Raw genomic sequence first — 27,016 nt, forward strand, 5'->3', positions numbered from 1 at the left:
AAAAAAGGAGCTTACCGTCCCCATTAAGGAGCGTACTACATGGGACAAAGCGGACCAATGGTCAGGTATATACCTCCTCTAGAGTGGGAGAGTAATGGTACATGAAATAGTTAATGTGACAAATGAGGTTGCGCTTATATTGAGCGAAGAGAGTTTGTAAAATATTCAAAAAGACACAATACTGTAACATTTTTTATATGAAACAAGAGGACATCCAAAGAAAAACAAAATTTATCGAAGCAGAATCATCCAAAATTATTGGTATTCAAATCGTCATTATAAAAAATGCAGTGTTTATTAATACAATGCAACTACTGAAAGAGACCATCTAGTAGTGAGGGTCAGTATACAGAGAAATGAAAAAAGAAATCTGTGAGAGATCCAATCTTATCTCTCTGCCTGTCATGTCATAAAAAGAAAATAGAAAATAGAAATAGATCGCCATAGTGGTTGCCAATGTACACCATAGCGAGCCGTACTAGACCCTGCTGCGGTCTCAGGCGTAAAATAAACAAAAAGGGATCCTCGTAGATAAAGGTCCCATAAGTATCTTTAAAGTAGTGCTGATAATATTAATGTGCCCACGGAGCCCCGTAAGGTGCCGGACAGATGCTTCATCCGAAGTATCTAGCGTTCAAATAGATCAGCGTCGGGAAGAAACTTACTGAATTAAGAGCCTCCTGCCGGCGGGCAACCTACCCGGGTCCGCGTCTCCCGAATGAATGGAGGAGCACGGAGGGACCCGGTTAAAGAGTAGTCCGATGCGGAAGTCGTCGCCATATCAAACCGGAACTACTCTGGCTACGACGTCTGATCAGGGCGGTCATGAAAAGAGACGAAGGACTTCCAAAATGCGGGCCCCACTCAGTAAACACAAAAAAAGGACTTATACTCGTGGAAGTACTTCAAAAAGTAAAATATATAAGTGTCTATATTTTAAACAAGCTTTTGTAATGAGAAGCGACTGGAACTCAGTATAAAAGACATACTCAAAGTACCACAAGAATGTTGGGTTATGGCAAAGCTTTTATAAAATAAAAGATGGTCAGTCTAATACTCTGATATGAAAAGGAAGTACAACAAGCTGACGGTCAAGGTTAGTTATACCGGACCAAGGTGGACCAAGGTATATCATCGTTGAGTCCAGTTAAATGAGTGCGGAGTTTGTACACCCACCGTTGTTCTAATTCAAAAAGGGCACTTGTATTATTAGATGTGTTAGTCTGGAGTACGACCCACCACATGTCATCTGGGCTATGTTTTGCCTCAGTGAAGTGAATACTTAATTTAGTAGTGGCCTTCCCGCATCTAATATTGCTGTGATGCTCATTGATACGGAGTTTGACCGTACGTGTCGTCATCCCCACGTATTTTAACCCACATGGGCAGGTGATCAAATATACGCAGTTGCGTGTATTACAATTAGTGTGTTTCAAAAGGTGCCAAGTGCCTATTGGTTCCAAAGTGAGGCACTTTAATCGTTTAGTCAAAATGCATACGTTGCAATTACCGCATGGGAAGTGCCCAACTACCGGAGGAGTATCCCACAGAAGTGTCTGTCTCTGAAATCGAGGGGTAGGAGGTGGTCTAGTATGGACAAGTATGTCTTTGATGTTAGAGGTACGTTTGAATGCGAAACGTGGTCTGGGAAAATCCAAGCCTCCACTGCATAAAATTGACCACCTTTTGTTAACCACTTTCTTGATGGAATTGGATAAGGGGGTAAAAGTGGACACACAGGTAAGTATAGTGTCCAAGACTTGTGGAGAGTGAGTCAATAGAGAATCTCTGTTACAAAATTTGGCCCGCTTGAAGGCTCTCTTGACTACCTGAGTGGGATAATGGCGGTTGTCAAGTTTATCTGACAGGTCTCTGGCCTGTGAGACAAACGTCTGTAGATTGCTGCAATTGCGTCGTAACCGAAGAAACTGACCGTATGGTAAGTTGTCTCTTAATGCTTTGGGATGGTGACTATCATACAATAAGAGACTATTACGGTCAGTGGTTTTACGATAAGTGCTGGTGTGTAGCTTACCATCCACTATAGTGATCAGAAGGTCCAGAAAAGGTATCTCAGTGACTGACACCGCGGATGTGAAGTTCAGAAAGGGGTCCAATGTGTTGACCCAAGATGTAAATAGATCGACCTCTTCTAGAGTCCCTTGCCAGACTATCAGGATGTCATCGATATATCTACGCCATAATTTGATATTATCAAAAAATGGATTGCTGTCTGGTAAAATATATCGTGACTCAAAATCAAACATATAGAGGCACGCGAGACTCGGGGCAAAAGTACTTCCCATAGAAGTCCCGTGGATCTGGTGAAACAGAAGCTCCTCAAATTGAAAGAAATTCTCTTTCATAGCCAGAGACGCACAGTGCATAATAAAATGTGCCGGAGTCGTAAGAGGGTGATCACTAAAGGAAAGGGCTGTTTCAACAACCCGCAATGTAGCATCTTGAGGAATATTCGTATATAGGGCCTCAACGTCCATAGTGATTAAAGCATGAACATGAACTGTGGAGTTGATGGTCTCTATAAGGTTGAGAACATCCTTAGTGTCTTGCAAGTAAGTAGTAGATGACCGTACAATTGGTTGCAAAAAATGATCGCAAAAGGTAGAGAGTGGTTCAAGGACAGAACCAATACCGGAGACAATGGGCCGGCCAGGAGGAGTACGCTCCTTAATGGGGACGGTAAGCTCCTTTTTTGATGTCTTTACACCTTTGTTTCTGGGGTCACTTGTTTGACACTCTCACTGAGCCTGACCACTTTGTTTGACACTACTATTTTCCCTCTCCCATGGTGAAGAATGTGTCATTATGGGGATTTATGTCACTATAACATACCAATGCTCAATTATGTTTATCTCGTTTTAGAGGGCGACTGACAGGATTAGTAATCCCATATAAGTGTGAGTGACTGGATACAATTTGTCCTGACAATTACAGTTATTAGTTTCTTTGTACTTTACATAAATAGGAGATACATCTAGTCTATTTTTTGGTCCTGAAGAAGCGTCACTGGACCCGTTTGGGCCTCTGAGAGACGCGAAACATGTTGACCTTTATGGGGGATGGCGTGGAAATTCCCCACCCCAGCCCAAGAGTGATTGACCATTAACTCTGTTTCACTCTTATGATTTGTTTTAATCTTGGCCTCTGACCCACACACTCTCATTAAATAGACTCTTCTTTGAGGTTCAGTGAGTCAATTTTATATTTCTTTTTCTTGATCTCCTTACTTTATGCACACACTTAGGGTCTTGGCATCATCTCAGACAAGAACTCCGGCAAAGAGCCCCCCCATCTGGGGTGGTGCCCGTCAGACATTGCAGCGCCAGTCTGACGAGGAGCAACTCCGATGATGAAGCATGACACCTATTTGGGTGTGTGAGGTTTTTGCTCCTGAAATAGGACCCTCCCTTAGTTGCCGTCTTTTTTCCTAACTGGAACAGTGTACTTTTCTTGTTTTGTAATTCAGGTAGTCTGCCATAAGCTTGACCGGTCTATCTCTTTCTGGGGTGTTCTCTGCTCTCGCATTGCAACTCGTTCCTCCTGTTGCACCTGCAGGACTCAAATTATTCAGCCAATCATTTAATTGCTGAATGGTAAAACCTCACAAACTTATTTGAGTATTCAGCAATGCTTCTGTTCTTGAAGGACCTACAACTATTTGATCTGGGGTATTCGCAATCAACATGTCTTCTTGAGTTTCGAAGGGTAACCTCCAATGGGGGGGTACTACAACCAATATACAGTGTCTGTTCTGTTCTGGTCTGGGCACAAAGTACGATGAGGATCTCTCAGGAAACCTCATATCATAAGTAAATCCTGTCTCACTTGTCAGCAGAGTCGGATCTGAAATGCGTGTAGGGGTCAATGATCTTGAAAGAGAATTCATTCTTTCTATAGCCGAACCACTTGGGCTCACGAATCCCTAAGCACTATTTGATTCAAAACCATTGGAACAACTGGGGTATTCAGGACATTCTGAACATTTTGAACATTTGGGACATTTAACATGTGAATGATACCCAGTCATGCCTGGAGCATACAAGGGAACAACTGGACCTATTGTGACTGTAACTGTCAATGCATCTGGATTCATGTAATTCATTGGATTCTGTGGAACTTCCATTCCTACACTCTGTTGGGTCAAAGTGGCATGTAAAGCTTGTCCTGTTCAATTTGCGGTAAAATTCTGCCCAGGCTAATGTGGACTGAATTTTTGCACAGACTGATTAGAATTAAAATGCTGTGCTGGCTGATTCATGTTAGAACTCTGCAGTGACTGATTTGCGGTAAAGCTTTAAACTGATTGATCTGTATTGGGAGTATGTCCTACTGAACTCACATTCAAATCTGGTACTATCTAACTAGGGGTCTGTTCAGTTGGTGCAATAGGCACATCAAAGGTCAAATGTCTTGGTGCTTCACCTGTCACTGCCGTTGGCTCGAAATTGTATGGAAGTGGACAATTTAACAATAGCTAACTTATAAAATCATCATCCAAATCACTCTCATAAGTTTCAGCTTTCTTTTCAGTTTCTGTTGTCTATTCTGCTTTTTCTGTCTTTTTCTTTCTCTTTGGTTTATTGCTTTCTCCTTCTTCCTTAGTAGTAGCTGAATACAACCTAGCTTCATCAAAAATGTCTGATCTCCAAGCTTTTTGCTGACTATCTCATCTTGCCTCTGCAAGTGTCCTTATTGCTTTTTTCATTCTGCTCTTGTACTTGTCTCTCTGTTTATGTGTTTCAAATTGTGAGGGTCTTGGAGGAGGTTTTCAATAATTCTCAAGTTAAATGTCCCATAGTGAGGAAAAGCTAATGCACCTTCGTTCTCTGTAATCTTATGCCATTGCTCAAGCCACAAGCATTCATGAATAACTTTTTCGGACAAAACATGCTGAACTGGAGTACCTTCAGATGGGGTCTCAGTTCCCTCTTTAACCGGGATAAATACATCTCCTTTCACCAAACTTTTCAATGCTTTAAAGAATTCTGGGGGTCATTATGACCCCGGCGGTCAGTGTAATAAATCACAACATCAGTCTCACTCTTCGCAGAAGCTCACCCTCATTTACAATTTCTCGCACAATCATTCTTCATACAAACCTAATGCAAAATATTGTGAGCACAAACCAGCAACCTGTCTGCTCACTACAGAATAAGGTAACCATACACTTCAAAGCAGTATAGAGCTACAGTTTCTGACTATGCTTTCACAATCACACAACCAATGAGACTTGACCTGCAAATCTCACTCCGGTTGATACAGTTCCTCCATGTGCACTCTTGATTCACTTAATACCAACCACCCACACTCACACAAGGAAAACTGTTGGCACTGTCGACGACGTCTCATGACAAGCACTTTACACTTCTAACAATAAATTAACTAAGTGTTTTCTACACTTGTGCGTTATTCTGGGAACTTAGAACACAATGGACCAGTTAACCAACACAACTTCTTGGCTGAAAGTGGTCCCATCACACAACTTTGGAAACTCCACAAAACAATTCACACTTTACCACAATCTTTAGCCAAAGCAACAAAAACGCAGATCCCATTAATACTCACACAGCCGCTGCAAAGGAATGATGCTGGAACTCCATCAATCTTCAGAACGAGCAATTGTGGTGGGTAATTCGCATGACAAAAATGTAAGGATCTCCAACACTTTACCTAAGTATTTCTCCCCTCTTGTCGGAGAAACCAGACGTCTGCTACCAGATTTGATATGCATTTTTTCAGGTATGCTTTAAACAAGTTCAATGATTCTTTTCACCCAGCATGAAGGGGTAGAGAAATAAGGCATCAAAACATCAAGCAACACAATTTTGAATGACAGTATGACCCATGTGGCTGAACACAGAAAGCTCCAGTCTGAAATAAAGTTAAGAGTTTTGTACAGATTCAGGCTCAGATTTACGTAAATGATTCTCAAAACGAGATTATAAAGATACAAAATCAATCAGCACGGGTTGACCAAGATGATGGAAAAGATTCAAGCAAACTAACATCAAAAGAACTAAATGCCCAACAATAGCAATACAAAACATCAAAAGAATAATCTAATGGGTAGAAAGCAAGCACTGTTCAGTTCTTCTAAGCATGTAGGCAATTTAAGAGTCATCTAGGTTTAGCTAACTAGGGCAAGGGAAACCCTATAGATGAACAAATCACAAATTAGCATGTGCTGGGCTAAAACACATGAGGACAAAAAGTAAAAAGAAAACTACAAAAAGAATTTGGAAAAAATTACATATGGGGCAGAAGGTGACTAACCAAAGTTGGCAAAAAATAGGTCAAAAGGAAAGGCGTCGGCATTTTAGAAGCTCGGTCAAGAGTCTTCTTCTGGGGTCAGAGGAAAAATTCTAAGTGTCAGCAAAACATTAACAAAGGAGGGTAAGGATAGAGAGGTCTGTACCTCTCAGATTCCAGGGCGATCAGTAAAGAAGAGTGAGGAAAGTCCAATTACGGAACAGTATTAAAGTCCAAAGTAACTACTGATTCATCTAGCAGCTGCATGACATCAGTCAGAAGATTCTACTGTCCAATCAAATTTCATCACATGACATGGAACTGCAACATAGGGACATATTCCCACGTCCATTATGTGAAAGGGATCCATCTTAGCTCACCTGTATAGATTGAAACAAATGTATACAGTCCATTTCCACAGTTCCTCAATGTACTGGGTTCAAGGTTACTTTCTCAGGCTCACTATGCGCAAAACAATAGGACATCTATTTCCAAGCTAGCATTTCATGGGAACGAAATCTGAAAGAGATGTCACCTTACTAAGAACGGCTAAATATTTTTCTACACATCCAGGAAACAAGGCCCTGCAGGCCTCACTTAGGCTAACTAAAGTGAATTAAAATGTCACATTCACTTGTGAAAAATAACACACATTTAACATTCAAAATTATGAATCTATCATTAATAAGCTTTGTCAGTGTTCATGCTACAGTAGATCTAAAATGAAATACCTCAGTTAATACATTCCATTAACTATAATGCAGAACTGCATTTTCAACATTTGCATGTAATATTTAAAACATTTCCTTCTAGAAAATCATTTTTGTTTTAGTGCACATTATTAACTAATATGATAAGGAAACACATTAAATCGAATTAATTGGTTACACATGACGTTTTAGGGCTATCACAACACTTAAAATCACTATCCTACAGTGAACGCACATTAACATAGGCTTTCAGTGAACTACTTTAGAGTTAATCTATTAGATTTTCAAATAACAGAATGCAAAGATTGTGACATCAAAGGTAGCAATAATGTTTCAGCTACATCAGTATCTTCTCGCTAATGAAATATTACTATAGAGGCTGGCACACCAGCACTTGCAGAGAGAGAGCCAAGCCCGAGTCCGCTAGGCTCTAAGAACCTAAGTAAAAGCAAAGCCATCAAAAGATTCATCATGATACAGTGAACTTCATGTTAAATTATGATGAAAACTCTCTGATTAAAAATTTTATTTCTTGAATAATTGTGTTCCACGTTAGACCATTAGATTGTGTTGCTGCATTGACATATGTTAAAGGTAATGTTTTTTAACATTTAAAATTTAAATAATTTAATATCTACTTTTCCTCACCCTGCCCAGTGCCCTGAGAACACAGCCTTTAGTAAACCAAGAGATGTCAGTTTGTCGTGTGCACTGAACATTTGGCCATGATTGCTGTTTCCGGTGCAACTTTATTCTCTATTTAACCATGCACAAGTGAGGATTTTATGTACTGGAGACTCTGAACTGAATTCCTTCCAGGTGGTCTCGGATTTGACACTCAGTGAAAATGAGGCACAGTTAAGTAAACTGATTTTCAGAAGCTGTAATTCAAACTAGGAGTGGGCGTTACTGGCTAACTACTCATAATTACTGCAAAATTACTTGTGAGAAGTGTAATCCAGCATTTATCACTATTTATTAATGCAGACTTCACCTCTGCATCCAAAATGGCCCCGAGGATGCATTTTGCGATGCTTAAATAGAAGTAAAAGCTTCAGGACATAAACAATAGTAGCCAGTTGTCGAACACTCTCTCTTTATTCATTTTCTTGCCCTCCTGCAATAGGATTTGTGCCTAAAATTTCTCTTAATTACTGAAGATGGCATTTTTGCATAATTTCAATAATTTTGCAGCACATGAGTAATGCGTAATCACTGAAATGATTCCAGCGTAAATAAAATTTTGCCCAGGCCTAATTTAAACCTAGGTTTCCTCTTTACACTCTATGCAGATCAGTCGATGCTGACATGATATACCTATAGAATGCTAATTGTCTTTCTTGCTTAAGGTGCAGAGCTATGCTTGAGGGAAGACAGAAAACAAATGTTTTTTAATATCACTGCCTCCATTATCTTAAACAAAAGTAACGAGGGAGAAGTTCATCACCTCAATGATGGTGAATACATCGATTAGCAAAATAGCGAACCCTCTGATTTCACGCAGAGTTTGCACTCATATTCCTGGTATTTACTGCAAGACACGTGAATTGCAGCTCAGCTTTGTTGCAGACACACAGCAGCAAAACACTTTTTTACTTTTCGTCCACCATATAGCCTTTAGCTGTCTGTTTGCAAAAGACCTCCTGTGGACCATACCAAGAACATTCAGTGAGCTTACAGCCTATGCATTGCTTACCTGGCTTGATTCTCACTCTCATTTGCTTGCTTCTTATAGAATGGCTTGCCTTCCTAAGCCAACCTTTTTGTGTGTTTGCCCTTCCGTTACAGCATAGTCTGTTTAACATGATTTTAATTGGCTGGCATGTATCCTTCCACTGCTCAGATTTAGGGAACTTTTATTTTCTTTAGGCACTTCGTGAGAGTGTGTGTGGGGCGGAGGGTTTAGCCTCATCACGAAAAAGAAAGCACCCCATAATGCCCTAGGGCTTTTTTAAAATAAATATTTTCTCGCTGTTGGTGGCCCTAAAAGAGGCAGGGGAAACCACCAAGCATTTTTATGTCTTGGTGGTATACAGAAAGTGCAGCGGTACCTCAACAACAATAAAATAAAAGCAGGAAGTCTCCTGGATCATTAATTCCATGACCCCAAAAAACTTAGCATACTTTCCATGAGCACTTCTAGCTGCAGCACTGTGCTCTTCAGCTGGGTTGTAAGGCCATCTTGTGGTTGTTTGTGTGATTTATTAAAGATAAAATCAACATGTCTTTCTTGTAACTTTTTTTTCCATTTTTTCCACAGTATACAGTCATAAAAACAATGTTAAAACAAAGACTCGGAGACAAGTTACTTTTATTTTTTAATGAAACTATATTAAATATTTTATAACATTCACATTTATTAAACATTGCATTGTGGGAATTAGTGAAAGATACATTTGATTAAAATTCTTGTTGATTTTTGTACAAAGATGATAAATATGGTTTATATACGTTGAGATGCTCATCCCTTGATAATGCCAAAATACCCACTTTTATATATCAATGTTGTGACTCTTTGACAGAGTCAGTAAGTCTGCCTGAGTGAGGCCAAGTCTTGTGAGACCAACCGCACGCTGCGCCCATCAGAAGCCCGTGTGTTGCAAAAGATAGGGTGCTTGCAGTGGGTTGGATGCAGGCCCTGCTCCCAAAACCACACCGCACACTGCGGAGATGGGGCGCTTGCAGGGTTTAGGCTTACAGCCTGACAGTGCCAGTCCCTGCAACCAACCCCTTGCCACGCACAGCAATGGACATCTTACTTTACGTTTAAAAAACACATGAAATTCAAAGAAGAAAACTACGGTTAAAGTGAAATTATAGTTAGGAATTGTAATTATATCTTACTTTACTTTTAACACATCTTAGAAATTCATTGAAAAAAACAAAGGTAATGGGTTGTTTTAATTAGGTGAACATGTCAATTAAAACATGTCATTTTAAATGAAATAAATCACTGAAATTCACAAAATATTCTTATCTCAAGTAACCATAACTCACGCCCCTCTCTACAGTATGTACTGCAAATTTCCTCCCATATTACATCATTCATGACGTTTTATGACATCACTGATAACATCACTACAACATCTGAAATGGCATAATTCATGACAACACTGTGTGCTCAGCCTGCACTGTTGTCTCGTTGTGTTTTTCTCCCAGCCTGCACCTCTTCAGCCCCATATCTTTTCCTGTCTGGCTGCACCTCTCTCAGATCATACATTACTCTGCTTGTACTTCTCTTACTTGTTTTTATCTCTCCCTGTCCTCACCTCTCTACCCCTGAACCTCACCATGTTTTCCATCATGATTAAGGAAATTGCGTGGTAAAATCGATGGGGGTACCCTTTTTCTGGTGCAGGAGCTGCCTTGCACTAGTCCGTGTGTAAAAGTTCAGTTCTACCCTGAGGATAGGTCTGTTTGTAGCATGCAGCTGTTCTTTTTGTGTGGTTGCATTGTGTGGTTGGTAAAACCGCTGGCATGAGGATGTCAGTGAATGTCTTTAGGTATGATATTGACATGGTTTTGTATTCTAGTGCTCTGCTGGTTTTGGTTATGTGATTTTTTTTAAATTTATTCTGGGGTCTTTTGACTATTGGTTATTCTTTCTGGTATATTGTATCTTTTCTTTTTATTAGAGATTGTAATTAGTGCAAAAACGGAGACGTGTTTGTGTCTAGAGCTGAACTGTGTTTATATCATTGCAGTCTTATGTCCTGTGGCCGAGTGCTCTGCGAAATGTTTGTTTTATGTCTTCACTTTAGATGTGCCAGTCAAGTTTCGAGCCAGCATGATCTGGCTACAAGCTTTTTCCATCTAGCTGCTGGTGGGGTTTTCTACATGTGTACATATCCTACTTGTTACCTGTGAAGTGATAAATGTTTTGAGTGTACCTGTCTGCCTCAAGTTGTTCATCCGTGCGTAGTCTCACTTGTTGGGCCTGTGCCACGTTTCCAATGCTTCCGAGGTCACTTGGTTGCAGTCCATCGCATGTGTGCTTCACTGTGGTGTAGCGCAGTCTGTCCCAAGAAATGTTAAAATCTGATCCTTGCACTCAGTTCTAAACATTGCACGCTGTGCAGCAGACGCATGCATTTTACTGCTAAGTATATTCTAGCAGTTAAGGGCGCGTGATAATCTTCCCAGTGCCCTACGTAGTGCTAAAACCCTTAGTCCCACAAAATGTCACAATACCTGTTCCTTTACTTACTGCTCACTCTACTGTTTGGTTCTCATAGGTCAGTCAACAGATAACAACCGCTGCTGCCCCGTCTCTCCTGCCTCTGCCTTTGCCATTGCTACAGCGGCAGCCGGACACGGAAGTCCCCCAGGTGAGAGCAGTCGAGTTCAAGAAAAATTTAGACGGGTCTCATTAACAGGTAATTCTGCCTAACAAATGTACTTACCTCTGCTTCGCTTCTCAGTGCTTCAGCTATCTCAAAAGTAACATAAGTCAATAAGTTAAAAACAGTGTTTGAAATAATTGTGCTGTTGGATACTAAACTTTACTACTATCCAAAGTACACAAACATATCCATGTGTGACTAGATATGGGAGTGCTCGGCACTTAATTTGTATAGGTTGTTGCTGGTGATTGGCACCCTCACTCATTTTTGGGGAGTGGAACTTATTTTTCATCATCAATCTTTCACGCAGAGAAAGAAAGAGAAAGGTAAAACATGAAGAAAGGAGGAAGAGAAAGATGGGAAAACAGTAAAAAGGGAGAAGAGCAGGGAGACGAAAGAATCTGCAAGAGTGGCATGAAGGGCCAGGAAGGAAGTTTTGGGTAGTGAAATAAAGAGGTACTGGGTGGAATCAAAATTAGGCAGCCTGCGCATTCATTAATATTGGCGTTTACTTTGAACCCCTGCACTTATTAAGCAGTAGGGAAAAAGAGCCACGGCCTGGTTTCTTTCATCCCTTCCCTGGTAAGAGATAACATGCCTTTCTCCTCCGAGTATGGAGCTCGCAGCGCCCCACTCTCTTGGAACACCATCTTACAACATCCAGCCGACCGCACTTAAGTACATGTTACTTTCAGGACCCTGTCAGTGCAGCAACCAACGCCACAGCAATATCATTCTGCAGCAAAACCAGGTGTTAGGAGCACAGAGAAGCGAAGAAATGGCACATCCCACTTCAGCCTAAGCACCAAGAACAGAAGGCACGTGACAATTGTGCACACCCCAAAATAAACATGATTTGTCTGACTACGTGAATGAAGCAAGAAACACATTCCTTTTAAGATCTCGTTTTAAGGCCTAATGCCGAGTGAACATACTAAGTGCGCACAAGGGTCACATATTAATCTATATTCATACCTGTAATATTTTAACATTACCTAAACGAGTATGGGAGGGTACCACATGCCGCACCTTTGCAGGTTTTGTTCCCTCAATTTTATATTTTAAAATGAAGTGCTACTCAAATAATAAAAAATATTGCAATTGTATGTTTTAAATCAGTTAACTATCATAATGGTTAAGATCAGACTTGCCAACCTTCAAGATTTTCCACTGTGTGATCTTTTAGGTGATTCACTGGAGTGGGCATAGCGTGCGGGCTGCGTGGCAAAGAGTTAAAACACGAAACGTGACCAAGTTACTCTAACCTCTTATTAAATAAGAAATAAATCACCCCTACTATACATTATAACGATATTGCAAGTCACTGAGGAGTTCCATAACTGTATAGAGGAACGAGGCCGAACATGTACACCAGGGTGTACAATATCACCTTTCCCACAAGCCGCTTAAAATCTTGGCTAGTAGCTCTTTATATGAAAGATCGAGCATGTTTGCAAACTTGAAGGATAAAAATAAAACCTCGTGCAAAATCAAACACATTAAAGCTGGATATTTGTTGCAAACTGACGTTAGAAACACTACAATACAAGTCAGATTTAAAAAAAGAAGCTGCACTAGCTTGGAAAGTGTAGAAACATGCAGAAATATTCTAGCTTTTCTGTATCGAAGGAGCACAAAAAATAAACAGATTCTCTTTGCTTGTCTTTGTAAGCTATTAAAATATAGCAAAGCAAAAAAAGCAAAGCTGTATTCTGCTGTCTTAGATGGACTCCTTGCAGCTAAGTAAGCAACAATAAATTACTGTCACACCTTCCTTTTGCTTGGGAGGAGTGTGAAGAGGTATGAATGGACACACATATGAGACTATCTTAGGAAAATATACACCCTCAACTTTAGCTCTCTCCTCACTTACACCAATGAATAAAAAGCAGAGTCAATGAAAGAAAATATCAGCCTAGAATCACACAAATTGGTTAAGGGGGAAGCCGGGATTTAGCCCAGGTTTTCAGTTTTCACTGCAATGCAGCCACCAGCTGGGCATGTTTTCTTTTACACCAAAGGGTAACGTTTTGTCCTGAAAGACACAATTATACCTTAGGTGACAGGCAGAATTAATTTCCTCTTTGATGGACAACCAATCGCTTCACAAAAGAGAGAGACTGATCTTCGTTGCCATCTTGCAGCATCACTTAGTTCATAGTTTGCTACTAAATGACTTACTTACTTTGAATTATTCTGAGGCCTGTACGACATGCATAAATCAATGCTTGGTGTCAGTGAAGGCTGCTGGGTAGAAGCACGGGAGCTGCTTGCTTCCTGTCTGTCAACTGACCGACTTCCGCTGCGCAGTATACTGGTGTACAAAAAGTTAAGTCAGTGATTTAAGCACTTCATGAAAGAGAGAGGCTGAATACTCCGTTGATGTCTTTCAGCATAATGCTGCACCCAACAAGACAGCTTTGCACACTTTATGGCTAGCCTGATTGAAATTAAAATTAAGGAGATACGCTTCATAATCAAATGTTGGTCTGAACTCTCGACCTGCACTTTATTAAACATGTTTGAGTCCGTGACTTGTTTGTCATCTGGCAAGAATTGCTGGGTGACGATTGTGGGACAAATCATGATAATATGAGGGTATCTCACAGAAAATATTCATGGTAATCTGGAGTGCATTTGGTGTTACATTACTTCACACACTAGTATGCTATAAATTCAAGACTTACTGGGCCTCATTACGAGTGTGGCGGTCTGGACCACCGCCTACCCAGCGGTCCGACCGCCACATAACAACCCTGGTGGGAACCGCCAACTCTGCCAGGATCTTGCATCCCAGTCGTCTGGCGGTGGCGGAGATCCTAATCTGCAAGGGCAGTGCTGCATGCAGCGCTGCCCTGTGGATTCCTTGTTCTCCGCCAGCCTTGTCATGGCGGTAACATCACCATGAAAAGGCTGGTGGAGAACAGATGTAGGGACCCACAGGGGGGCTCCTGCACTGCCCATACGCTTGTCATGGGCAGTGCAGCGGTCCCCCTGCCCAGCACCGTTGCAATGTTCACTGTCTGTTTTCCAGACAGTGAACATTGGCAGGGTGCTGGTGTACCCTGCTGGCAACAGCATTGCCGCCAGCTCGATTACAAGCCAGAGACAATGCTGTGGCCTGTAACGGAGGTTCCCGTCTTCAAGCCTAGCGGGAATTCTTAATGGGTCCTGCACGGAGGTAGCCAGCATGGCAGCAGTCTCCCCATCGGAATTTCGGTGGACGGTGCAAACCAGCCGCCGAACTCCTAATGAGGCCCTTACTGTCTTTTAATTTATTTGAGGCCTGCTGCTGCACGGCACGCATAAATCAGAGGTGTCACTGACGGTTGCTGGGCAGAAGAACTGAAGCTGCTTGCCTCTGTCAACTGACTGACTAGCACTGCACATTGAGTATGCTGGGGTGGGTGAAAAGTGGGGACACTGATCTACATTTGTCTGACTCTGGATACGTGAAAATTCAATGGAAGGAGGGCCAGCCTAACTGTTAGACCTGGCATCCTTAGAATGGTCTCCCCTGTCTGTTTTTTCCTTTCTTCCCATGTTTTGACTGTGTGCTGGACTCAGGTTTGTTGTTTTTGGTACTCTGGGCACTTTACCACTGCTAACCAGTGCTAAAGTGCTAGTGCTCCTGTGTAAAATGTAGATGTAATTGGCTTTTCCATAATTGGCATATTTGATTTACTAGTAAGTCCCTAATGAAGTACACAAGAGGTGTCCTGGCCTGTAAATGAAATGCTACTAGTGGGCCTGCAGCACTGGTCCACAATACTAGCCCTGTAAACATGGCTCAGACCTGCCACTGCAGTGTCTGTGTGTGAAGTTTTGCACTGCCAAATCGACTTGGCAAGTGTACCAAATTGCCAGGCCTAAACTTTCCCTTCTCATACATGTAAGGCACTCCTAAGGTAGTCCCTAGGTAGCCCCACGGGCAGGGTGCAGTGTATGTTAAAGGTGGGACATTTACTGATGTGTTTCACATGTCCTAACAGTGAAATGCTGCCAAATTCAGTTTTCACTGTTGCAAGACCTATCTCTCTAATAGGTTAACATGGTGGCTGCCTTTAAATATTTTTATAGTGCAGATTCCCTTTGAGAGCAGATAGAAATATGGAGTTTGGGATCTCCGAACTTGCAATTTAAAAATACACCTGTTAGTGAAGTTGGTTTTTAGATTGTTAGCCTGAAAATGCCTCTTTCAGAAAGTAGGCATTTTCTTGATTTTACCGTTCTGGGACTCTGCCTGTTTGTGGATTCCCTGTCTGGGTCAAACTGACAGTTGGGCTGTTTGTGAATCTCCTCTAGACAGTGACACAAGGGGGGGCTGGGGTGTAGCCTGCATATCCTGATGAGCCATCTGGGCTGGAGTGGTCACTTACACCTGAATGGGATGTGCCTGCCCTCTCACAATGCAGTCTCCAATCCCCTAGTGTGTGTCTGGGGCCTGGCCCCAGCAAGGCAGGATCCTGTAAACAACAGAGATTTTCCTCTGTATAAGTATTGGACCCAAAACCCCAGACTTTTAGATCACTTCTGGATTCAAGAGGAACCTCTGCCAAGGAGAAGGGCTGAAAGCTGAAGAGCTGAGGAGAAGTGCTGCCCCTGCCTGTGACTGTGCTTTGTTGGGCTATCCTGCAGTTGCTGCTTCTGCCTGTGAAAGAGGACAAAGACTGGCCTTTGTTGTGCATTCCTGCTTGAGAAGAATCTCCAAGGTCTTGATGGTCTTCTGAGACTCCTGTCCAGCCAGGTGGTGCTCTATCCAGTCCCTTGGCCATTGAAAGCTGAAGTTGGTAGAACAAGAGCCGAAAATCCCCGCACAGAACGCCGTGCGGGGAAATTTTCGACGCACTATCTGCAATGCGGCTGATAAACGGTGCACCACCGGCTTCACGGCTGAAATTGACGCTCCACCTGCAGTGCGACTGGGAGATTGATGCATTGTGGCTGGAGAAACAACACGCAACACCCACTTGCGGCTGCTGATAATGACGCAAATCCCACGCAGTGAGGTTTTCTAACACAGTGTGTCCGGATTTTCCACGGATCATCCCTGGGCATCAAAGTCATCGTATACTTGCTTGGATCCAAGGTGCCCCGTCTGGAAAACGACGCATCGTTCATTTGCGAGGGAGAAAAATGATGCATCGCCAGACACAGCACACTACAATGGTATTTGCATCTTCTTCAGCAAGGAGCTTTCTAGAGTACATGTCTGAAAAAGTTACTAAGTTAAAATTATTCAATACCAAAATGTGATAAACTATCTTCCTTTGTGTCATGCTAAATTGGAAAAACTGATTATTTATACACGTGCATTTTTCGCACTTGCTCTCCTTTGATGTTTATAAAAATATTGGGCGGTTTAAATTCAATCACAAATAAACAGACTACTTTGTTGATGAACTGGAATTGACCAGCACGGTTCTGATATAGCCTGGAAACACTCTAGTTTCTTTAATCCTGATTCCTTCAACATAAATAGGTTCCCTTTAGTTTTAATAAAGCTTCCACTTTTTAATTAACCAGCCAAGAATGACAGCTTCCAATCGGCATAATTGTAGATAGTGTTTTCTTAAAGATATGCGATAACGCGGAGGGGCCGAAGGAAGGCAGCTCGCTGTGATACCATGTTGAAGGCACATGCAGTGAAGGAGGCAATTATTTTTCCTTGTGTGTGAACAGAGCAGGCTATTTCTGTCATTAAAGTCAATGTTTGGATCCCTTTCACCTCTGCCGAGCAGTCATAACATTTTGTTCAATAGGGAAAGATTATAGATGTGATTTCTTCTCCTATTTGACTCACATATGTACGTATGTGTAGATCTATCTGTATCTATGCACTCGCGCGCACACCGCAGGCAGTGAGAATAAACAAGACTGTACAAATACAGTGGAATGAATTTAATATTTTGCACAGCGAAGCAACTCTGCCATTGAACCATCTGCGCACAGCGTTTTTTTCAGGATTTACAAAAGTATATAACAAATCTTTAAAAAAAATCAGACCTAAGCTCAACTTTGCAGATCTGTCGACTCAAATTTTGATCTGTGAACTCTGAAGATTTCTTTTTGCCTTTGGACCAGAATATGCCTCTCCAATTCCCCCAGACCCTCTTCCCCACCACCACCAACACAACCTCTGTGGGCAGAGGGGGTGCTCCCTCAGGCCTTTTATAATCCCTTCATCAGTTATTATGTAGGATGTGGGCTTCCTTGCCAGTCATTTCGTAATGGCAACTGCAATGGAAATTTTGCTTTGATCCACAAATGCGCCAGGGACATCAAATCCTGCATCTAATGATCTGTAAATATGCTTTTTTCCCAATTAGATTTCTTTATTTTTCAAATGCATTGCCCTTAGAGAATTTAAGGATCTGTATCTGCGAAAAAATCATGAACTAATGGACCAGATACCATTAACTTTAACCCTTTTGAAACTCTTTATGTTGTACTGAACCTTGTTTTGAAAACTACTGAGCAAATTTACCCCAAAGAAAGAAAAGACACTCCTCTATGTCTAGTTTTCCTTTCATGCCCAGTTCGGTGAAATTATGTTCAGTGTTTTTTGCCGATGCAGAGGACCAATTTCCTCTAGACGGTATAATGTAAAACACACTTTTTCGAGCCTACCACTCACTAATCCCTGCAGAGAGTTGGTATGCGTGACATTTGACAGTTTGTCAAACATTCATGACAGACACATTTGTGCTTGTTGAGTTAGTAAATAGACTAATTTATTGTAAAAGGATACCTTGAACCTATGAGGTATACTGTACTACTTACTGGCCTTTTAAGGCAACTGTATTTTGACTTTGGGGCTGTAGAAGCCATGTTGTTTAATTGGACTACATAAATGTATGGAAGATAATTATAAAACATTCAGGTGTTTAAAATACGCTGTAAATCCTAACTCTAGTTATAAAATGAGATATCTTCATGTCTGTTGTGAACACCAGAAAAGTCAGAAGCTCCTAATTCAAATCAGGCAGCAAGACTTCTTGTGCTATGCCTTGAGAATCTGGAATAAGTCCAGATCTGCCAAGCACTCCAACCTCATCTGCAATCAAAGAAGACACTTCTCCTTCCACAACATCTGGAGAGGATGGTGCGTAACTGCCTTAACTCCTGACTTAAGAGCTGATGGAACCAGTATTGAGTCTTAGTGTCGGCTCAACACCTTGTGATTCTGGGAAAATCACGTAATCTCCCTGTTAGCACAATTCAGCGCCTTGAGATCCTCACAGGTGATTTGCCGTGCTTTACAAATCCTGGCTTTAACATCTTCCCACAGACCACCTCTCTCTATTCTCAAACACTCTGGAATCCTTTTCTCCCATGTATCACAAATGACTTTGTTTGTTGTGGACCACCTGCCCTTAAACCCATCTGACCTCTCTACCATTGTTATTTTACCCTATGCTTAGTAGTCTATATTAACTACACAACTACCTACTGTCACCTCCGATATTCCTCAAGAAGCACTTTCAACCCTTTCTCTCTGGGAATGTTGCAAAGTGAAGTACACAACTAAGATTCACTGCAGACTTTCAGGTTCTTATGCCCCTCCTAACCTTCTCCCAACCCCTACCCACACAACCCTCAAGATGTGGTGTAAAAGCAACAAAGGTCTCATGGCACCCTCCCCTCCTCAACTCTCCTCTGCTCAGCTCCTCAACTATCATCTCCACAACTCCATTGTGTCTTCCCTCAGCTCCCTGGTAGTCTATACTCACTATACTTAAGAGGTGGTGTAAAAGTAAAAAAGGTCTCATGGCACCCTCCTCATCTCTCATTTTCTCAACTCCATTGCTTCTTCCCTGAACTCCCTGGTAGTCTAAACTCACTATACTAAATGATAGGCTCTCTACGTCCTCAGATGCTAACCAACCTCATTATCCACTTATGAAAACCCAACTAGCCTTATTCAGTCTATACTCATCCTTATTAAGCAGGAACAAGGGCATCCAGCAGACTACACCGCCTCTTCTACAAACTGTTTATTCCCTCAAACATAGCTCACACCTCTCCCCTCCTCCCTCATTATAATTCTCATCCTTGCCACCAGCGTAATCTTTCACTACCAGCAGCTCTACTTGCCTTACTCCATCCCTCTCTCACCAACCGTCCCACTTCAAACTGCCTGGTTATCAATTCACATTTAGTAAACAAGAGCAGACAGAACATCTTCGACCTGATATTGCAGTGAAAACCAGGCATGCTTTTACTAAGCAAAACATGGCTTGGAGCTACACCAGTACTCTACTCGGGAATGCAAACAGGAGACCGATGTTTTATACAGATCACCGAGGGGAAAGCTAGAAGAGCATTAGCAATAATATTCAAATTATTTCTACAAAACCAGTTTCAAGACATATGTATGATATATTGCAAATGCCTTCTAGTGCAATGCATGCCTCCCCTTACCCTCTCTTGTGCATTCCTACTAATACACTAACCAGCACCAAACAAAGGAACTTTCACAGATGCCCCTCTTTTAGCGATCTTGGACATCTCCACCAAACATGCAAACATACACCCTCAACAACCTGAGCATTTGATTTAACTAACCATCAAAGCAACAGCCAAGAAACAGTTGTATATAGAAGCTCTCAACTTCTGTTCTATAGTTACTCTATAGTTACTCGGGCTATATTAACAGCAGTCCATACCTTGGACATAATATTCAGCCCGCTTGACATTGTAGCAGTCACTTGGATTGAACCTGTCTAATGGAGTGACATCACCCTATCTTTTTCCCTTAAAAATACCATCAAGTACTACTGCAGCCACTTCACTGATATCAGCATTTGCAGACACAGGAACAAGGTTGACCGTCTGGGCTTTCGCCCCTCCCCCCAATCAAATATTGATTTTTTTCACAGCTACTATCTGAGCAAAGTGGTTAAGAGCACCCCGTCCTGGGGAGCCCGTCAGGCATTGCAGCACCAGCCTGATGAGGAGCTTTCCCAATGATGATGCTAGTCATCCATTGTGATGCATGAGGGTTCTTGCTCCTGTTGAATTGGTTCGCTTATGTGAATTTTGTATGTGTTTGGAACAGTGTACCTATTCTTGTGTGAAGGTTCTATTGGGAGGCTGTACACTGGACCATTAATCTCCCGGTCCCTCTTCTATCATTTTTTACATTACAATGAATGCATCTTTAACAAGCATTCCTTTACAACGCATATCATTACAGAGACATGCCTTAGGGAAAGCGCTGGACTTTGAAGTGTAATAATTTACTATTTCAACTCAAGTCTATGCAACAGTAGAGAAAGCTTTGGACTTTAAAGTCCAATGCTGCTTTCCCTAAGGCATGTTGCTGTATCTACATGCGTGGTAAAGATGCAGCTGACGTAATGAACGTGTTGTAAGAGCAGCGCGTGGTTCGGTCCTTGCAGTAGAGGGTGTTTCCCATAAAATCTAGTGGTGAGACAGCCCCTACATATACATCTGCATGACCACATTTCAGTGGCTTTAGATGCTCTTCAATGAATTCCTGTTGTTAGATGATCCCTATTCAAGTTCTTCTGCATAAGGAATAGGGCCTTAATGGCAAAGAACCTGCCTTCATAGAAGTGAAGTTTAAAAGATAGTCTCAGAACAGTCTGATCTAGACTAGCAGTACAGCCGATTATTCTGTCTTACAAGAACAAGCAAATGGGGGGAGCCTCCTACAATGTTTCAGATGCTAATCTTCCAAAAAGGATAAGCATCATCAACAGTCACCTGGATTTGAAGAAGTCCTTAAAGAATTGTCTCATCCCAAGATGAGGCCACAGGCCACAGTCACTGGATTTGTGCCTGAATAGAGCTACCCAACCTAAGAAGGATGGAGAACAAAAGTTCCCTACACTGCACTTGATAGACTCTGCAGCACATATGCTACAGCTTTACTAAAGCCACATGCCTTGACATGCAGCGCCGACTGTGAATGAAAAACTTTCCAAACTGTTCGGGTTTACAGAAGCTGGACTACTAAATTTCATGGCAATCAATGCCTTTTTGAATCTAGCCACAAGGGAAGATAGAGATTACTTTACTTTATTACGTCCTCTCTGGTAATGCCCACTAGTGCTGAAAAGTAATTAAAATGTTTGCATGAATTGGATCTCTGGGGAACTTGTAACTTACTGAGCTACTCTTGTCAAGTTCAGTTCTAGGATCACTAGAACTGAAATGTAATTAACTGCTGATGTCTTGTCAGAAATGGTAGTGTCCTCTATAAAACATTTACTGTAATACAATTACTGTGTCTGTTCTCCTGAGACCCCCTTGAATTGAAATGTAATTATATTGTTTGTATTAACAAGCGTATACTTAGGTCTAATCTACTAAATCCAACAGAACTGAGATGTAATTTAACTGCCCAGGACTTATCAGAACTGCCCATGTTCTCTGCTCAACAGAGCAATAACAACATTTTGAGGATTATATTATATACCAGGTATAAGCACTTACACGGCCGCATTCATGACTGTTTGCCTGCAGATTGCACAACTGATATCATGAACATCTGCAAGAACGACCCATTTTCTTGCTCTTTAGACTCATGCGTTGTCACAGCAACAACTAAAAAGATAAAAGCACAATTCTGGTCCTCACGCATGGCATCTGCACTTATACACATAGGTCATATAACAAACACACACAAAGTCTTCCATCCACTGCACCCCCGCATAGTAGCACACTTCCTCAAGTGCAGCACCTATCAATGAATAGAATAGCATTGTACCAGCATACCATGGATTAGATGTCAAGTCACAAAGGTATTGTGTCCTAAATATTGTTTAAAAAAACCCTTGCCACTGAAGTTAATCATGACAGCTACACTAGAAGGAACACAATTTTGGTGTATGATATTCTGACACACAACCTTATAAATTCAATTATAACACAATACAATCAAACATACTGTACGTTCAGCTTTAATGAGACTAATGGTAGGAGTACTTGGCATTAACCTCAGTAGGTCCACCAGCCTCAAGAAAGACTCTTAGGCTGCTCCTCTGCTGATTTAGGACTGTATCACTGCCCATTATTTCAGGCCTCCCTTTGCTTTCAGCAAGCCAGTGGCTCTCTCATAACTGGAGACAAAATCACTGTGTTAAGGAACAAGGTGACACCAGATAAAGCATATGTGCAGACCTTATTAGGAGCTCTACACAAGGTATTCAATCCTAGCTGAGTCTGGCAGTCTTATCTGCTGATGCATTAGGGAATGCAATAAGAAGCCATACAACTAACACAATGGAAGTAAATACAGCACACGACACTGTATAAGATAGGCTGACACAAAACATACAAAAAAGGTTTAAGATAAAAAAGTGCTTTCAAAATATAGATTTTAGTAGTACACAATCAGACTGTGTATTGCAAAATATTTTTAAGTGTCCAATAAAAGCATGCACTCGACAGTTCAGTTAGTAACACCCTTACAAAACCTCTCAAAAAGAATAAATCTTTATCATTAAGGAGCTTCAAGCAACTCCATCAATTAAAGCCAATACCGGCTGTCAGGCAGCCTTCACATTTGCAGAATAACCAACTGCACACATTTATATTTCTTTGAAGCAGAAAGCATCTTGGCAAGAAGGCTTGTTTTCTGTTTAGCTCTCTGCCTTAGAGTCCCAGCACAGGAGACATCCTCCCTTCCATTTCATGCAAGGCATCTCAACAGTTGGAATTAAGTGTCCAACGATGGTTGTCTTTTAACAAAAACTAGGGGAAACTGTTGGTTAAATTAAAAAGTATGGGTAAGTCGTGACCCACAAAGCCATCAACTTCGGCCCTTGCCATACACATTCTGTGCATCTTCCGATGCAAGGACACAAAGTAACAGGTGTATAGTCTCACAAATGCGCATCCTCATAAATAGAGCACACAAATGATGGTACTCATCCATTCACCATTCTCGCATCACTCACATTCACACACTCACCTAATGCCTGCATTCTATGGACTTCTAGCTGCAGATTCCTCATCTTTTATATATTTCTCACGCATCAGACTGGATATGGAATCTTTTCAGCAGTACCTTGGTGCACTGTCAGGTGTTGCCATATGCTCCGGAAATGATATGCGTAGCCTGTATAGGCACCACACATGACACTGCACTGACATCAGTTAATTTCTTTCTACACCACCACATGCGGATCCAGAGATCCCTTTGTATCTCTCAGAAACATTTACCTCAACATTTTTCGTAACTGTACAAGGGATGTCACCCCAGAAAACTACAAGTTCTAAGCACAGTAAGGGCTTGCCCAAACAAACGCCTGTGACAGATCCCCACCAGGTATGCTTGTGGTGCCTGAGGTCGGGCCACGACTTCAAGGGCTGAATTGACTACAGATTAATAAGCCCAAAGGCCATCCAGGACCGCAAAAGAAAGCCTAACATTGATTCAAAAATAAAAAGTCTACTTGTTAGGACCACTCCGAGTTGCGGTCTGTGTCAAAAATGTGATCCTGGTCCCATATTCAAAGTCGACAAAGCCACTGTAGAAGCTAATCTTCACGGCAGTCCAAATCACCAGGTATGTCAAAAAAGATGTACAAGAAATTGAAGCAGAATTCTGCCTCCTCACACCACTTGAATTTGCCTCTTGAGCTTGCTCCCAAAGTCGTCTGACTTCAGAGTCAATCCTGCAGCGGGTACCAGCACAACCCAAGTTTCTGAGGCCAAGAGCTATGCCACATCAGATTGAAGAGTTCCATGCAGCTATGCTCCAGTTCTTTGGATCCTACAGACTCCTCCTGGTGTGCCTTCAGGCTCCAAGGAGCCGAGAGACCCTCCATCTGGAGTACTGCCGTCGGGTTCACCCTTGGCACCAGTTGGTCCCTCCGAGCCCGTCTTGCTTTTGGCTCCAGTCTTGACACTGCCTTTGGTGCCACAAACTATGCTGGTTCCAGGTGCTTCCGCAGCAATAGTGACTATTGATACCTGAGGAGGAGGTCCCGATAGTTCTCTCTAATGCTGCATCAATGCCAGTCTGACCTCGACTGAAGTTGTGCCTGATACTGTCTGGGTTGCCACTTCACTCACTTGAATTAACATCTCCAAAAGGGAGAACACGCACTCTCTTTTGAATATGGCTCAGACAACGAATATGACCCAGGTGATGAATTTGCTCAACCCTACAAGGATGATAATTGGTTGATGATTTACAGGATGCTAGTGGTCTCTATACATCCCTTGAAACAGGCCACAGACAGGCCACAGAGGAACCTGCTTCCTACAGGATGGTAATGTGTAGGGTTGCCAAAGCCCTTGAACTCCCCATCTTGGAGGTTAAGACCAATTTATTGACCTCTACCGAGGGCAAACATTCTCTGAGCCCCTTCTTCCATTTAATGAGGCACTGACAAATACCTGATTGGGGGCTTGGGCTAAACCTTGTTCTGGGCCTCCAGTCAAACAACAGATTGCCAGGTGCTATCGCCTTACTCAGTTAACCATCCTATTCTCTCACAGCACCCTTCCCCCTAACGTCTAGTCCACAATCAGCTCTAAGCCCAACATCTTCCCCACCACTCTCCCGGACAGGGAATCTAGGAGGGGGAAATGTTTTGGAAATTAGTATTTTCCACTACCAGTTTTCACTCTGATCAGTTAACGTCAGCTGCTTGTTGGGATGCTATCCCCATTCCCTTCGAGACAGTGTGGTACAAGCCCTCCCTGGTGAACCAACGATCTCCAACCTGTTCTCGCTTAGGCCATTCAAGATGGTCATGATGCGGCCAAGTTCACTGTTCATTGTGGCTTGAACTCCATTGGACGGCCCATTGGCACCAGTGTTGCCAATCTCTGCCACGTGTGGTTGTAATGGACTGTATTTTCAGGCAATGGCCAGTCCTCCCTGATGGACATGCCCTTTGATGGGCCTCACATGTTTAGGGACAAGGCTTATTCCGCTCTAGAGCATTTTGAAGAGAGGAGGGCTGCTGAACACACTCTGGGCCTGTCTGCCACACCTCACAACCGCAACAGTTCTACCACTCCTTTGGCAGATTTGGTAGAGGTGTTCCATACCGACAGCCTGTCCAGCCTAAACATAGAAACCAGCACTTCTGTAGTCAAGTGCCTTTCCCCTGGAAATAAGAATCCTGTACATTCAGGGTATGATCCTGATCTTTCATCCTAGGTCGTGGATTTCAGTGAGGTTGACTCTAAAGCTACTGGGGCTGATGATCTCTTGCATCTTGCTGTTGAGCATTCCAGGTGGCATATGTGGGCTCTGCACTGAGATCTGAAGTCCCAGTGGGCCCAACGTCAAGGGGACCTCCTTGACCAAGTTCAGATTTCAGAGGAGACTGGAGTGGTAGTTGCTGAACCGCAACTGGGTTAGCGACAGACCCCTTACCCTACCCCACCCAGAGCTGACAGGGGTGACTGTTACATCCCTTCTGGATTGAGGCAACCATCTGGGAGAGGTGGAGATCAGAGCCTCTTGTTCAGGTGGAGCTTTGGCTCCACATCAACATTCTGGAGCTTTGGGCCTTCCATTTGGTGCTGAAAGCCCTAAATCGTCTATCATAGGGAGGGTGATTCAGGTGCTTATGGATGTAAGAATCTGGCCTGGTGTGTGGTGGACCCTAATGGTGTTGGCACCTTATATCAGGTCCAGGTAACCCGTATTGGTGTACACACTATATATACACACAATAGCAATCAAAAATTAGCATTGAAACAACAAGCATTGGCAAGAATTGTAGAAAATAGTGAGAGCCCTAGGGGAGGGCCAAACCATATACTAAAAAGTGGTATGCGAAGTGAAGTCCCCCACCCAAGGATATGGAGTTATTGGAGGGGAGCTGGAAGAACTAGGACCCCCAAGAGGTGAATACCTGAGTGGCGACCAGGAGAGCAGAGGTAAGTACCTGGTCTTCCTAAGGACTAACAAGAGAACTTGGAAAAAGGATTGTGCAAGAACAGGACCAGACTAGAAGAAATCAAAGGTGAATTCTGGTAGAAGAGGACCTGCAAAAGAAGAGAACAGAGTCCAGTCCACGATGGAGTGTCCAATGGGGGCAGGAGCTACTAACCACCCTTCTGTGGATGAAGATCCGGTTTGGCAGGGGAAGAAGAAGACCAGCTGTGAAACCCAGGAGCTGCAGATGAGTCCTTGGAGCAGTGCAGATGGTGTCCCACGTCGGTTGTCAGGTTGCACATGGTCAGTGGTGTAGGAGAACCACCAACAAGCCTTGGCAAATGCAAGAAGAGCAAAAGAAGAGTTGCAAGGCTGAAGAGGACCATCAAGGTCCGGGGACTCGACCCTTGTAGGGGAATCCGGGCTGATCCTCAGCAGTTGGAAGAGCCAACAGAAGCAGACACAGTCCCCACAGGCAACCCACTGCCAACAGGCACAATAAGTCGCAGTGAGGACCAATCAGCACAGCTAGAGAGGAGTCCCACGTTGATGGAGTAGCAGAGAGGAGACTGTGCTTGGGAGGAAGAGGTGCTGGGGGCAGGGGGTACTCTGAGTCTGAAGATCCCTTGGAGCAGGAGACAACAAGCCTCGGTAGTTGCAAGAGTCGCGGCTCACAGGGGTACTATCCTTCAAGGAGAGACAAGGGCTCACAGTCTCCCATGTTGCACAGCTGGCAGAAAAGACCACGGGGACCATTCAAGACCACCACCTGTGATGCAGGATCCACGCGGTTCAGGGGAGAGCAGATCCACACAGCC

The 27,016-nt window shown here is 42.7% G+C and overlaps 1 protein-coding gene across 1 annotated transcript in view; it reads left to right on the forward strand.

Annotated features, from left to right (window-relative positions):
- The window catches only part of RASGRF2 (Ras protein specific guanine nucleotide releasing factor 2), a 1,901,930-nt gene that overhangs the window by 1,286,108 nt on the left and 588,806 nt on the right, over positions 1-27,016 (forward strand). Inside the window, exon 17 of the mRNA XM_069224559.1 lies at positions 11,216-11,356. Coding sequence (XP_069080660.1) covers positions 11,216-11,356 — 141 coding nt within the window. The remainder of the gene's footprint in view (positions 1-11,215; positions 11,357-27,016) is intronic.

The sequence above is a fragment of the Pleurodeles waltl genome, chromosome 1_1, assembly GCF_031143425.1.
Source record: "Pleurodeles waltl isolate 20211129_DDA chromosome 1_1, aPleWal1.hap1.20221129, whole genome shotgun sequence".
Lineage (NCBI taxonomy): Eukaryota > Metazoa > Chordata > Amphibia > Caudata > Salamandridae > Pleurodeles > Pleurodeles waltl.